At 47.7% G+C, this 15,514-nt stretch overlaps 1 protein-coding gene across 2 annotated transcripts in view; it reads left to right on the top strand.

Moving 5' to 3' along the window:
* Positions 1-11,393: 11,393 nt before the first annotated feature.
* The window catches only part of trpm2 (transient receptor potential cation channel, subfamily M, member 2), a 60,790-nt gene continuing 56,669 nt past the window's right edge, over positions 11,394-15,514 (top strand). Inside the window, exons 1-3 of one of the 2 annotated variants that reach the window (XM_034186460.1) lie at positions 11,394-11,692; positions 11,803-11,971; positions 14,592-14,772. In XM_034186460.1, the coding sequence (XP_034042351.1) occupies positions 11,523-11,692; positions 11,803-11,971; positions 14,592-14,772 (520 nt within the window). In that variant the 5' untranslated portion in view covers positions 11,394-11,522. The remainder of the gene's footprint in view (positions 11,693-11,802; positions 11,972-14,591; positions 14,773-15,514) is intronic. The other variant, XM_034186462.1, reaches the window with a different exon arrangement.

The raw sequence follows: 15,514 nt of genomic DNA, 5'->3' as shown, positions 1-15,514 counted from the left end.
CCTTTCACTGCAGTATCCTGCCATTGGTGTGTGAATGGGCGAATGCGAGGCATCATTGTAAAGCGCGTTGAGCTTCTGATTCAGATAGAAAAGCGCTATATAAATGCAGTCCATTTACCTGGAGAGAGGCAGGCAAATGTTCATCCTGAAACAGTCCATGTGAAATTGTGTTCTTTTCCTTTAAACAAACACTTTTTGTCCCGTCACTGGGGTGTAACACCACTGGGGTTTGTGTGCAGCGTGGTTATATAGTAATATTTATTGTTGTGATATTTACAAATCATTATGTGGTGTTGCTTCCTGGCGTTGCTTTTTAGAGGTGATTGTGGTGGTTCGCTCAGTCCTCTTCCTCTTCACCTGCCTGGGTTTTCTTCCACTGGCCTTTGAGGTGAGGATGAAGAAATCGCCTTCTGTGGACGTGCCTCTGTTTTTGGTACTGGTGGTGAATGTAGCCTTCATAAATTTCTCCCAGTGGCTGTGTCTGGTCTTTTCCTTCCCCACTCCAGGTGGCTGGTTGAACATGAAACTGCTCAAATACTGAAGCTAGCATGAAGTTCCCCCCTACCCATGAGCAGTGATGCCGGTAACGCGGTTACTTAGTAACGCGTTACTCTAATCTGACCACTTCTTTTAGTAACGAGTAATCTAACGCGTTAATCTTTCCAAGTCAGTAATCAGATTAAAGATTAAAGTTACTTCTCCATGTCACTGTGCGTTACTATTATTTTTCATTGTGGGTCCATAGCAGCATTAAACTTGGTCCGTGGGCAGGAGGTCGGGGTTCGACTGAACGTCCCACTTTAAGTGAGCTGTGAGATTTTCATCTGCGGTTTTTTACACTATTTTCCACTCAAATGCACCTAAACTCTCTTTCTGAGGACCACATGATGTGAAAACGCAATAAAACTTTCTTACCTGTAAATCTGGTCATGTTTTCTGCATAAATAAATGTTATCCATTCTTTGTGCTCAAACGCCAAAGTAGGGGCGAATCCAGATGGAATGGGGGCGTGGGGGAGGGATGTGCCCCCCTCACAACACCCCTAGATTAAAGGTCCAGTTTTGAAGCCGTTTTTTACTACAACTACTAATATTGCTTAAAATAATAATAATTTCGACAAGTAAAATGTTTAGAGAGAATTTAAATGTTAGAAAAATGTTAGAATTTAATAGTTACATTTATAAACAATGTAGGTTTGAAATTGCAAGTTTTACTGTTACAGTGCTGTCAACAGTTAAATATGAGGTCAAGAAAGAGGTCTTTATTTTACTTTTTATAAAACAAGTATTTATTTTCATTGAAGTCAAGAAAGGGTGACTATAAAGTGAGTTTTGGCAAAACAGGTATCATTGTCATGTTGACATGGGTTGTTGTCGACAGCTGGGAAAGTAACTAAATAAGTAACTAGTAATCTAACTTAGTTACTTTTACAATTGAGTAATCAGTAAAGTAACTAAGTTACTTTTTCAAGGAGTAATCAGTAATCAGTAATTGGATTACTTTTTCAAAGTAACTGTGGCAACACTGCCCATGAGTGCCCGCCCAGCAACAATGTAGAGCCCCTGTACCATTCCATGGATGGTGTCAATGAGGGTTGGGATGGCTTGCGGTGTCGTTTGTTGTCATTTTGAGTACATTGTTCATACTTTCAGAGTTGTTTTTGGTCCAGTGATGAGGGACATGTTGTTTGTTGATGATGCAGTTTATGTTTTCTTGTAAGAGAAGTAGCAGGAATTGTAGCATGAGGAAAATGGGCACTGTGTCTTGAATGATTTGTTGTGTTTCCTGCTGTAGTGTGTTGAATATTGGTCTGGTGTTTGAAGATATTAGGCCTGTAGGTCCAAATATTGCATTGACTGTTGTGTTTCTTTGTGGTGTTGTGCTGTCAATATTGTCCCTGAGGTATGCAGTGACATTGTTTTTCAAATGATGTTCACATGAAATCATCTTACATTTGGGAATTGCGAACTTCACTCCCTTATGGATAGATTTTTCTTCATCAGATCCTATGACTAGTTGACTGGAGAGGCTGTCCATTGCCATTGCAATGTGGTTGAAGAATGTCCCATATTTTTTGAAGTCCGAATTTCCATGGATCAGAATTGGCCCCAGGAATAAGGGATGGTCTTGAGTAGTTGTCCTCAGTAGTGCCAGATGCTTGAAAACTATAGGTGTTGCATGCAACTGTCCGAGATTAAATGTTCTGTCAACTCCTAATACGGTGATGTCAGTGGATGAAAAGCAGAAATGTTTCATGTCCTTGATTTGGTCAGATGTGTAGAGGATTTTTCAAAGGACATAATATTTTATGTTAAAGTAAAACTGGATGAAAGGATGGGAGTGGATGAATTTAATGTTGCCTACCATGTTGCTGCCACCAGTGCCTGAAGGCGCACATTGTATACTCAACAAAAATATAAACGCAACACTTTTGGTTTTGCTCCCATTTTGTTTGAGATGAACTCAAAGATCTAAAACTTTTTCCACATACACAATATCACCATTTCCCTCAAATATTGTTCAAAAACCAGTCTAAATCTGTGATAGTGAGCACTTCTCCTTTGCTGAGATAATCCATCCCACCTCACAGGTGTGCCATACCAAGATGCTGATTAGACACCATGATTAGTGCACAGGTGTGCCTTAGACTGCCCACAATAAAAGGCCACTCTGAAAGGTGCAGTTTTATCACACAGCACAATGCCACAGATGTCGCAAGATTTGAGGGAGTGTGCAATTGGCATGCTGACAGCAGGAATGATAACCAGAGCTGTTGCTCGTGTATTGAATGTTCATGTCTCTACCATAAGCCGTCTCCAAAGGCGTTTCAGAGAATTTGGCAGTACATCCAACCAGCCTCATAACCGCAGACCACGTGTAACCACACCAGCCCAGGACCTCCACATCCACCATGTTCACCTCCAAGATCGTCTGAGACCAGCCACTCAGACAGCTGCTGAAACAATCGGTTTGCATAACCAAAGAATTTCTGCACAAACTGTCAGAAACCATCTCAGGGAAGCTCATCTGCATGCTCGTTGTCCTCATCGGGGTCTCGCCCTGACTCCAGTTCGTTGTTGTAACCGACTTGAGTGGGCAAATGCTCACCTTCGTTGGCGTTTGGCACGTTGGAGAGGTGTTCTCTTCAACTCTATGCGAAGGAGATGTGTTGCACTGCATGAGGCAAATGGTGGTCACACCAGATACTGACTGGTATCCCCCCCCCAATAAAACAAAACTGCACCTTTCAGAGTGGCCTTTTATTGTGGGCAGTCTAAGGCACACCTGTGCACTAATCATGGTGTCTAATCAGCATCTTGGTATGGCACACCTGTGAGGTGGGATGGATTATTTCAGCAAAGGAGAAGTGCTCACTATCACAGATTTAGACTGGTTTGTGAACAATATTTGAGGGAAATGGTGATATTGTGTATGTGGAAAAAGTTTTAGATCTTTGAGTTCATCTCATACAAAATGGGAGCAAAACCAAAAGTGTTGCGTTTATATTTTTGTTGAGTGTATTTTCTTGTGTTGTTCATTGTTGGGAAAGTGTAGGAACACGGACCCACAACAGGGGGCGCAAATGAACGGACAATGGAGAAAGTCAAATCACAAAGTTTTACTGTTGTGAAATCACACAACAAACACAACAGATTACACATACAGCAGTAACCGAATTCCAATGGTGTCGTGTGGGCAGGCTCGACGATAGGAGACGTCTGTCCGAGTCGAACCGGAACCACCCGATTTCCTCTGCCACCGAACCCCGGGGATACTGGAGCCGCCAAGTCCCGAACCCCAGGTGGCCACTGCCTCCGCTCGTCGGATCCGGTACTGCTGGCAAGGAACAGAAACAGTCAGGTGTGGGTGCGGCTGCACCCAGCAACACACAGGGTGGGAACACCACCTCCACCTCTTGTCAGGAAAATACTGGTGAGTGCAGGAGTGTGAGTACTTATCCAAGAAGTCCAAAACAATCTCCCGCTGTACTACTCACTATCTGCTATCCAACACACAAGCAACAAAGTATTATCGTCAAGAACACAATCGGCTGAGTACGTTACCTCCTTAGTAGAGCGATATCTCGGCAATGAGGTGGAGATGCCGTCCTGCTGATATACCTCCCTGTTGATTGATATCAGCTGTCTCAGGTGATGGGTGACAGCTGTCACCCTGGCTGCTCCTGTGAGGCGGCAGCGCCCTCCGGTGCCTGGAGCCCGCACTCCAGGCAGGGCGCCCTCTGGTGGTGGTGGGCCAGCAGTACCTCCTCTTCAGCGGCCCACACAACAGGACCCCCCCCTCAACGGGCGCCTCCTGGCGCACGACCAGGCTTGTCCGGGTGGCGACGGTAGAAGTCGGCCAGGAGGGCCGGGTCCAGGATGAAGCTCTTCTTCACCCAGGAGCGTTCTTCGGGGCCGTACCCTTCCCAGTCCACCAGATACTGAAAACCCCGGCCCATCCGTCGGACGTCCAGGAGCCGGCGTACAGTCCAAGCCGGCTCGCCGTCGATGATCCGGGCAGGAGGTGGTGCCGGACCCGGAGTGCAGAGGGGTGAGGTGTGATGAGGTTTGATTCTGGAAACATGGAATACTGGATGAATCCGCAGTGAGGCCGGAAGCTGAAGCCTCACTGCGGCGGGATTGATGACCTTGAGAATTTTAAACGGACCAATGTATCGTTCCTGTAGTTTCGGGGAGTCCACTTGTAGGGGAATGTCCTTGGTGGACAACCACACTTCCTGCCCAGGACGATACGTAGGAGCCGGGGTCCGCCGCCGGTCTGCATGGGTCTTCGCCCTCGTCCAGGCCTTCAACAAAGCAGAACGGGCGGCACGCCACACCCGACGGCACTTCCGTAGGTGGGCCTGGACCGAGGGCACACCGACCTCTCCCTCAACCACCGGAAACAACGGGGGCTGATACCTCAAACACACCTCAAAAGGGGAGAGGCCGGTGGCTGATGATACTTGATTGTTGTGGGCGTACTCGATCCAGGCCAGGTGGGTACTCCAGGCCGTGGGGTGCGCGGCTGTCACACAACGTAGGGTCTGCTCCATCTCTTGGTTGGCCCGTTCTGCTTGCCCGTTGGTCTGGGGGTGATACCCGGACGAGAGACTGACCGTGGCCCCCAGTTCCCGGCAGAAGCTCCTCCAGACGTGCGAGGAGAACTGGGGACCGCGATCGGAGACGATGTCTGATGGTATCCCATGCAGACGGACGACGTGGTGGACCAGGAGGTCCGCTGTCTCCTGGGCCGTTGGTAGCTTCGGGAGGGCCACGAAGTGGGCCGCCTTGGAGAATCGGTCCACTATCGTGAGGATGACGGTGTTTCCCTGGGACGGCGGAAGGCCCGTGACAAAATCCAGGCCGATGTGAGACCAGGGGCGATGAGGCACGGGCAGCGGCTGTAGCAATCCCGATGTCCTGCGGTGGTCGGCCTTGCCCCTGGCGCAGGTGGTACAGGCCTGGATGTAACCCCGGACGTCGGCCTCCAGGGACGCCCACCAGAAGCGCTGCCGGACGACTGCCACGGTTCTTCGCACCCCAGGATGACAGGAGAGCTTAGAACCGTGACAGAAGTCCAGGACTGCAGCCCTAGCTTCTGGTGGGACGTAGAGTTTGTTCTTCGGTCCGGTTCTGGGGTCCGGGTCTCGTGTCAGGGCCTCCCGGACGGTCTTCTCCACGTCCCAGGTGAGGGCGGCCACGATAGTGGACTCCGGGATGATGGGATCCGGGGGATCCGACGACTCCGTTCTGACTTCATCTTCATGTACCCGGGACAAAGCATCCGATCTTTGATTTTTGGTCCCGGGACGGTAGGTGATCCGGAAGTCAAAACGGCCGAAGAACAATGACCAGCGGGCTTGCCTGGGATTCAGCCGCTTGGCGGTCCTGATATACTCCAGGTTCCGGTGGTCAGTGAAAACCGTGAATGGCACAGACGTTCCCTCCAACAGATGTCTCCACTCCTCAAGAGCCTCTTTCACCGCAAGGAGCTCTCGATTGCCGACGTCATAGTTCCGTTCGGCTGGGGTCAACCTGCGGGAAAAATAGGCACACGGGTGAAGGACCTTATCGGTCTTCCCGCTCTGGGACAGCACGGCTCCTATCCCTGAGTCCGAGGCGTCCACTTCAACCACTAACTGGCGACTAGGATTGGGCTGCACCAGAACGGGTGCAGACGAGAAGCGCTGTTTCAACTCCTTGAACGCGGCATCACAACGATCCGACCAGGTGAAGGGAACTTTTGGCGAGGTCAGGGCTGTCAGGGGGCTAACTACCTGACTGTAGCCCTTAATGAACCTCCTGTAGAAATTAGCAAAGCCTAGGAACTGTTGCAACTTCCTACGGCTCGTGGGTTGGGGCCAGTCTCTCACCGCCGCAACCTTGGCCGGATCAGGAGCGACGGAGTTGGAGGAGATGATGAACCCCAGGAAGGACAAAGACGTGCGGTGGAACTCACACTTCTCGCCCTTCACAAACAGCCGGTTCTCCAACAACCGCTGCAGGACCTGACGTACATGCTGGACATGGGTCTCAGGGTCCGGAGAAAAGATGAGTATATCGTCTAGATATACGAAGACGAACCGGTGCAGGAAATCCCGCAAGACATCATTAACCAACGCTTGGAAAGTCGCGGGAGCGTTTGTGAGACCGAACGGCATGACCAGGTACTCAAAGTGACCTAACGGGGTGTTAAATGCCGTCTTCCACTCGTCTCCCTTCCGGATCCGAACCAGGTGGTACGCATTTCTAAGATCGAGCTTGGTGAAAATTTGGGCTCCATGCAGGGGTGTGAACACTGAATCCAACAGGGGCAACGGGTATCGGTTGCGAACCGTGATCTCGTTCAGCCCCCTATAATCAATGCATGGACGAAGTCTGCCGTCTTTTTTACCCACAAAAAAGAAACCTGCGCCCATCGGGGAGGTGGAATTCCGGATCAACCCGGCAGCTAACGAGTCCCGGATGTAGGTCTCCATTGATTCGCGCTCAGGCCGTGAGAGGTTGTACAGCCTACTGGACGGGAACTCACTGCCCAGAACCAAATCAATGGCACAATCATACGGACGGTGGGGGGGAAGAGTGAGAGCCAGATCCTTGCTGAACACGTCGACAAGGTCGTGGTACTCCACCGGCACCGTCCCCAGATTGGGCGGGACTCTGACCTCCTCCTTAGCTCGGGAGCCGGGAGGAACCGAGGAACCTAGACACACCCGATGGCAGGTCTCGCTCCACTGAACCACTACCCCGGACGGCCAATCAATCCGGGGATTGTGCTTCAACATCCAGGGAAACCCTAAAACCACACGGGAGGTGGCCTGAGTCACAAAAAACTCGATCACCTCCCAGTGATTTCCTGACACCACCAGAGTTACAGGTGGTGTCTTATGCGTGATCGGAGGGAGTAGGGAGCCATCTAGTGCCCGAACCTGTACAGGCGAGGTAAGCGCCACCAGGGGGAGCCCTATCTCCCTGGCCCATCTGCTGTCCAACAGATTCCCCTCAGAGCCCGTGTCCACCAGTGCTGGGGCCTTCAGGGTTGAGTCCTCATAAAGGATCGTAACTGGGAGTCGTGTGGCAATGTGGGTGTGTCCCACGTGAATGTCTCGGCCCACCCCTAGCCCAGTCTCTAGGGGCGGGCATTGGAGTTTAACCGCTCGGGGCAGTCTCTCACATGGTGCTCTATTGAACCACAAATAAAACAAGCTCCGTGGGCCCGTCTCCTCTGTGCATCTGGTGCCCTAAATGTTGCCCTACTCGTGTCCATAGCTTCGTCAGCAGGGGGAGCTGTGGCCCCACGGAGCGCAGGGGCCATGGAGCGTGGGGAAGGCGGAGCGCGGTCGGAACCGGAAGGGAGAGGGACGGCGCGTGCCCGGCCACGCCCTTCGTCTCGTTCCCGCCGATGTTCTTCTAACCGGTTGTCTAACCGTATGACAAGATCGATGAGCCCATCTAAATCCCGCGGTTCGTCCTTAGCCACCAGGTACTCCTTAAGAACCAAAGACAGTCCGTTTACAAAGGCGGCGCGGAGTGCAGTGCTATTCCAGCCGGACCTCGCAGCCGCGATGCGGAAGTCGACTGCATAGGCAGCTGCGCTCCGACGCCCCTGTCTCATTGACAGTAGCACGGTTGAAGCGGTTTCGCCTCTATTGGGGTGATCGAACACGGTTCTGAGCTCCCTTACAAACCCATCATATGTCAGAATGAGCCGTGAATTCTGGTCCCAGAGCGCTGTAGCCCAAGCGCGTGCCTCACCGCGAAGCAGGTTTATTACATAAGCTACTTTGCTAGCATCAGTCGCGTACATGACGGGACGCTGTGCGAAGACGAGCGAGCACTGCATAAGAAAATCTGCGCACGTCTCCACACAGCCTCCGTACGGCTCTGGGGGGCTTATGTAAGCTTCAGGGGAAGGTGGGTGGGGTCGTTGAACGACCAGTGGAACATCGCTGTTACGCACAGGGTCGACGGGAAGGAGAGCCGCAGCAGCGCCCGGAGGGCACGCTTCCACCTGCGCGGCGAGAGCCTCCACCCTGCGGTTCAGGAGGACGTTCTGCTCGGTCATTAAATCTAACCGAGTCGTGAAAGCGGTGAGGATCCGCTGCAACTCACCGATTACCCCTCCTGCGGACGCCTGCGCGTCCTGTTCTTCCATTGGCCATTCAACAGCCGGTTGACGCCCCTCGGGATCCACGACGTTGGCCGAGATATCCTGCTGGGAAAGTGTAGGAACACGGACCCACAACAGGGGGCGCAAATGAACGGACAATGGAGAAAGTCAAATCACAAAGTTTTACTGTTGTGAAATCACACAACACACACAACAGATTACAAATACAGCAGTAACCGAATTCCAATGGTGTCGTGTGGGCAGGCTCGACGATAGGAGACGTCTGTCCGAGTCGAACCGGAACCACCCGATTTCCTCTGCCACCGAACCCCGGGGATACTGGAGCCGCCAAGTCCCGAACCCCAGGTGGCCACTGCCTCCGCTCGTCGGATCCGGTACTGCTGGCAAGGAACAGAAACAGTCAGGTGTGGGTGCGGCTGCACCCAGCAACACACAGGGTGGGAACACCACCTCCACCTCTTGTCAGGAAAATACTGGTGAGTGCAGGAGTGTGAGTACTTATCCAAGAAGTCCAAAACAATCTCCCGCTGTACTACTCACTATCTGCTATCCAACACACAAGCAACAAAGTATTATCGTCAAGAACACAATCGGCTGAGTACGTTACCTCCTTAGTAGAGCGATATCTCGGCAATGAAGTGGAGATGCCGTCCTGCTGATATACCTCCCTGTTGATTGATATCAGCTGTCTCAGGTGATGGGTGACAGCTGTCACCCTGGCTGCTCCTGTGAGGCGGCAGCGCCCTCCGGTGCCTGGAGCCCGCACTCCAGGCAGGGCGCCCTCTGGTGGTGGTGGGCCAGCAGTACCTCCTCTTCAGCGGCCCACACAACAGTTCATGGTACTTTTTGTTCTGAACTTGGCATAGGTCACACGGTCTGTCCTTTTCATTATTGAAATTGAGCTTTTCATACAATGTGTTGGGTCTTGAACAGGTGCATTGCGTTGTTAGAAATATCTGGCATGTGTTGGGACTGGGTTTCTGTGTCATTTGATTGCGCAATCTTGGAATCTTTGTCAACTCCATCTTCATCTTGTTGCTATTGTTGTGTCGATCAGCCTCACTGCTCGTGTGGTGGCTGTGATTGCAGTCCTGTTGTGTGAGGTCCACTCTTTCCACACGTGTCTGACCAATTTGTTTTTTGGAGTAGTACAAAATGGTCCGGATGGAAGTCTCTCTCTCTCTTCCAGGCACAGGCCCACATGAGGATTATGGATGGCAAAGCTGATTTCTGTACACCACAACCACAGATTCAATGAGACAATGGTGTGGAGAAAAAGTGTTTGTTCATAACAGGTGGACAGTAGCAGCGTAAAGCCACATGTAGAGCAGCACTGAGGGCATACATATGGACTATGCCAGACCATCTCCCCTCAGTACAAGGAGCTGTCAGTTCAGCGAGCAAAAGGTGATCCTTACTCTCTGGATAATGGTATGACCTGCGCTCTGCCACCTCCAAAGCTGTGAGTAACCTCAGATGTAGTTGGTGGTTCTCATTTCCAAAGAGACCCTGGGATGCATCACAATTACAGGCAGTGTCCACCTGTTCCTGTTGTTATAACTGTGTAGACCTCCAGAAGAACAGGTTGAAACTTCATGAGGATCTGTACAGAGATGGGGGTCTGTTTGCCCTAGGACCAAGGTTTTCATGAAATCTGGCAGTTGCACTTTGTATGTTTGCAGGAGCAGTCCCTTAGTATGAGCTGCTTTCTCTAGAGCTGAGTTGCCTTCAGGGTTGTTCAGCATGATGGTGATGAATGCAACTAAAATTCGGTCACAGGTCTTGAAGTCATAAGTGACGGGTTCACGGCATGAAGAGACAGATGTGAAGGCACAATCCCGACAGATGAATGCCAGGCCACCTTCCTGAACTAAAGAACATTTTTAAATGCTACGGGAGCTGATCAGTGTTTAGAGAAGAAAACAATAAACTTTCAAATAAATCGGTATGGGAAAACGGTGACTTCTGGTGTCTTGCAGGAAGTTGCACCCATAATCGTTTCTACAGCAGCAAGGCATTGGGTGTCCACTGCACAAGTGTGGCGGAACAATATAAGCAATGTGCGCTCTCACTCAAGCCTATTAACTCTGATGACCTAAGCGTGCCAACTGACAAACATCAGGCTTGAGGGATCTTAAGTATATTAAGGGAGAAAACACAGTGTCCATCAGAAATGAAGCATAACAATAGAGAGGGCAAATAAGCCAGGAGCCTTTTGTACGCCAACAAAAGTGAATATGTAAGTTATAGTTTTTATTCCTTAATAACAATAATAATTTCTTTGTAAGTGTACTGACCAGTAGAACATTATCCTTAAAATAGTTTTGAGGTCATGTGACTTCTGACTTATACTCTGGTGCAGCATATATACTGACAAAATTACACGTAAGAACCCAGTATTCATATCGATTATCATCAAAGTTGAAATTCATCACACATTTCATTTATTTGTGAATATTCATCAGATTTTCATCATTTTTAATGTTTTGAATTGATTATGCATTAAATGTGCCTAAACGTTTCCACAGTACTGTGTGTAAATATAGCCAAGTTAGTTGTCCAAAATCAAGGGTGCAAACAATATGTTCACATCAATAATTTAGAGACAACATACACTGTGATATTTCACGGCCGTATTAGAATAAAACTACATGAAATTAATCCGCCCTCACATCAGTTATGCATTGATTGCATGCAGAGTCGACATCTGGCTGTAAGTAAGAGGTTTAACTGGGTTTCATTTGTCCACTCCAGCTCTCCTCTCTGCTCTGACATCACTGGTGCAGAACAGAGTATGCGCCAGCATCACCTGCAGCATCTCAATGTCAGGCTTCTCTCTCAGTCTGAGCTAGAGCTGTGCACAGCCACTCCCTCATACTGCTCGCAGGATGGTGGAGGCTGAGGTTGAGTCAAAGCTGGTTCACAATCTGTCTATCAGCAAAGCGCAGCTCTCTAAGCCCCTGTCTCCTTCCCTTTCCTTTCAGCACGATGTCTTCGCCCCCTGGTTCAAGAAGAACCTGTGCAAGAAGGAATGTTTCTTCTTTGAGAAGGACAAAAGGTAGGCTGTGATCCTCGCTGTTGTCTTTTCTGCAGTGGTTTTACTAATCACTATGGCTTCTTGCAGTCCCACATCTTCATGTCTGCTTTTCACTTTTAACTCTCCATTAGTGAGGATATATGCAAGTGTGGCAACTTGAAGACTGATCATGTGGTTGAAGCCATCAAGCCAGAGGACTTCGTGGGTGAGTCGTGGAACAAACTCAGACACATCCGTGAAGTCCCCACTGACGCTTTTGGAGACATCAGCTTTGGCGGTTTGGGACAGAAGATTGGCAAGGTAAAGCAAACCTTTATTATCAGCTGTCTGAGGCAACATGGATGGATGGATGGATGGATGGATGGATGGATAAGCAAGTTTGTGGTTTTTCAGGGATCCATAATGCAGTGTGCGTTTGGAATAGTTCCGGTCATTCTGGTCTCATTGGTGGCTATGTTAACTGAAGTTAACATTAAAATGAACAATGTTTTAACTTAAAATTTAAGTGTTGAAAGATCAGTACTTCCAAAAACTGTATAAAAAAGTCACGGCCATTTTTGGATGTCAACTAACTTTATTAACAAATTCTATGAATTTAAAAAAGTCCAACTTAAACCTCTGGGGTCGACGCTGTCGTATACGACGGCTAAGACCAAGCTTTACTAATTTATAAATAACTTTTTAATGATATGAGATAGAAACTTACTTTTTTTTTTTTTTTTGCTGAAAAGTTAACTCCGCGGAGTTTCGAGCCAGCCATCGGCCATCTTTGTACTCCTCATAGAAGCTGTGTGATGATGTGTGCAATGTGAGTGTCCAATCGGAATTGGTTCACGTCACATGGTTTTCCAAAATCCAATCATAGGACAGATTCACCTCACGTGGAAAGCCAAAGATCGTTTTCAGGAGTGATGTGTTACTAGTTGGCCCATTTGAATAGCCCCCTGGGTGCTCTAATGAGTACATACTATTAGTACATACTCAGTGCGCCCTGCGCCATTACGCACAGCGATCAGTGAAAGCAGGAGCAGACAGAGAGCCTCTGATGACAATCTCACGTGCTCAAACAAAGGGTGTGTAACTATTAGGATTGCTCCACCAGTTTGCATGTGAATGTTACTGAATAACTGTTGCTTTCTCTGCGTAAAGCACTGTTTACCATAGCAATGGACAACAAAACGCATAGACCATTTTGTATATATTGTTCAAAATGTACATTTGTGTTTATTGTTTGAACCTTTTTGTTGTACAGTCTGTCACACAAAACCTCAAATTACCTTTATAAAATGTCAAAACAGTTGTTTATTATAGTTTGCTGTGTGTTTTGAATAAATGTGTGAGGAAAATTATTTTTCGCTTTATTTTTTCCTTGCCTATTTTTGATTGAAAACCTTTATTACACTTATAAAACACAGCAAAAACATATATATTCTGAAAGCACAGGTTGTCCTGAAAAAAAGAGACATAAAACTTTATTGTGGGATGCAGGGAGAGCTGTTAACAGCAATAATAAAACAGTTATGCCAGGCGAGTGAACTGTCCAAAAAATGCTCTTGGACCCCAGAGGGTTACCTCCGTAACTACCCTTAATTTATCTTGGCTGGTCTGCTTACTGCACACAGCAAATACTCCAAACACCTGCATTCCTTCTGATAAGACCAGAAATATTCTCTGCGCACAAGGAATTATGGGTCACTGAAATAGGGAATTGCTATTTCCTGCGCTCATAACAGTGTCAGGGTTCTACAGCAAATATGCATATATGAATGAGTGAAGGAGTCGGTCCATCCCAGCCAGCTTTTGTAGATAATAAATATCTTCTTCCAACCCAACAAATTAAAAAAAACATAGAAAGAAGGCAAATCTTATTGCATCTGTTGAACCCTTGTGCACCAGATTAAAAAAAGCAAATTTGTGTTCCATATGTATTATCCCATAAAAGTGCTTGCCACCTGCTGAATAGTTTGTGGATGCTGGATAAATGTTCAAAAATTACAAACAGCCACGGATGAACTTACCTGCCTCCTGAACATTGGGCACCACGTGATTGCAACCCAGTCTCACGGATTGTCGTGATTCATCAGAACAAAATATACATTAATCTACTGGTTCGTCATATTGTCACAAAAAGTGCAAAATTTTCGTCATGGGAGCACAAATTCATTCTAATTCATTCTGTTATGGCTGCACATTATTAAAAGTGCAGGGTTGGGGGGTCAGGGTGGTTATGGTTACGGTTAGGGAAGGAGTAGGGTTAGGTTATGGTTAAGGCTTGGGTTGGGGGTACGAGTAGTGTTTGTAATAGTGAGTTAAAAAAAACCCTGTCACGCAAATTTGAATGATTTTGTGATGGGAGGATGAAAAAAGATGTGAGACTGGGCTGCGTGCTTGTCTCTGTGCTGCGTCTAATCAACAAGCTAGCAACTGTGAGGTGAAACATGTTGCTGGGACATGATACAGAATGAAATATATAAAGAACGGGATAGTAAAACCAGAATTAAATCCTGGATGGAACGTGTGGCCTGGGATGGAGTTGAAAGTTTTCCTCTGTCCTGCAACTTAGTGAATGCTGACTTGAAATACTGCTCTGGAATCTTACAAAACCCATTTCATACATTGTCCCAGAGTCCATTTCAAAAGGATGATATCACAGCATTTGCTTAATTGGACCAAAATACTATTCAACTCATTTGATACAGATGTTTTGAAATGTTCCAGCTGGTTTGGACCCTGTGGTGTTGAAACATATTTATTACAGCAAAAGTGAATAAACAAAGATCACATTGTTTTAAAATTTCTTAAAGGCTATATTCAGCGCATTGACTAGCTCCTGTGTTGGAGTATTGATTTGAAAACACATTTTCTCAAAAATTTAAGTTCCTCTTGTTACACTTGCATCCTCTTTTGTTTTTGTCTGCAGTATGCGCGAGTGTCCACGGAAACCAGTCCAGATATTTTGTATCAGTTGTTGACTGAGCAGTGGAAGCTCACACCTCCAAACTTGCTGATCTCAGTGACTGGAGGAGCAAAGAACTTTTATCTGAAGGCTGGACTGAAGAATATGTTCCACAGAGGTCTTATTAAAGTGGCCCAGACAACAGGTCAGTACAGAGACAGATTTACTGCTGAGGCATGAAGGTAAACCGACAATTAGCCAGAGAATTTGGGAAACCTCATGTATACATGCAGAAACGGGCGCACTCATACTGGGTGGTCCGCACTGGCCAAAGGCACATTTGACCCCCCAAGTTTTGACTCTTGTCAGTGTTCCATACCGCGCCTGGGCTGACTTGCAGAGGTGGTCTCAGGTACAATTCACTTTTACACTGCGATGGTGTAAATGTGTTTGGGCCCAAAATTTGTCATGCAATGTGAATACAGGCCAGCAGGGGAGTGGCGAGGGGGGGCAAGACAGTATGAACCTCTTGAGCAAATTTCATTAAAATCAGTTCATTAACTTTTGTAAAATCCTGTTCACAATCTACTGGTAAATTGGTGGAGGTCATAAATTGCAGATTGCATCAAGGAGTGCTCCATCCTGCTTTTATTAAAGCCCTGTCCCACTGGGGAGAGGATTAATTACGCATGAATTGAGTATACAAATTACGGGCGTTTGTTGTCGTCCGCAACAAAATTGGCCAAAAATGACAAATGTCCCAGTATGCATTACGGATATATTAATAATGTATAGTGAATATATGATGAACAATCATGTTTGTATAACGCATGTATTGAGGAAACGGATCGGACGCATTGCGATTATCACGGCAGTATTATGGATGTATTGCTAATGCATCGCGCACGTTTTGTGCGTGTGCGGCATCTGCATTGTGGTCATAAAAG

This window comes from Thalassophryne amazonica, chromosome 14 (genome assembly GCF_902500255.1).
Source record: "Thalassophryne amazonica chromosome 14, fThaAma1.1, whole genome shotgun sequence".
NCBI classification, from domain to species: Eukaryota; Metazoa; Chordata; class Actinopteri; order Batrachoidiformes; family Batrachoididae; genus Thalassophryne; species Thalassophryne amazonica.
Note: the sequence above shows the minus strand (reverse complement) of the source record. Positions and strands in the feature narration are given on the sequence as shown.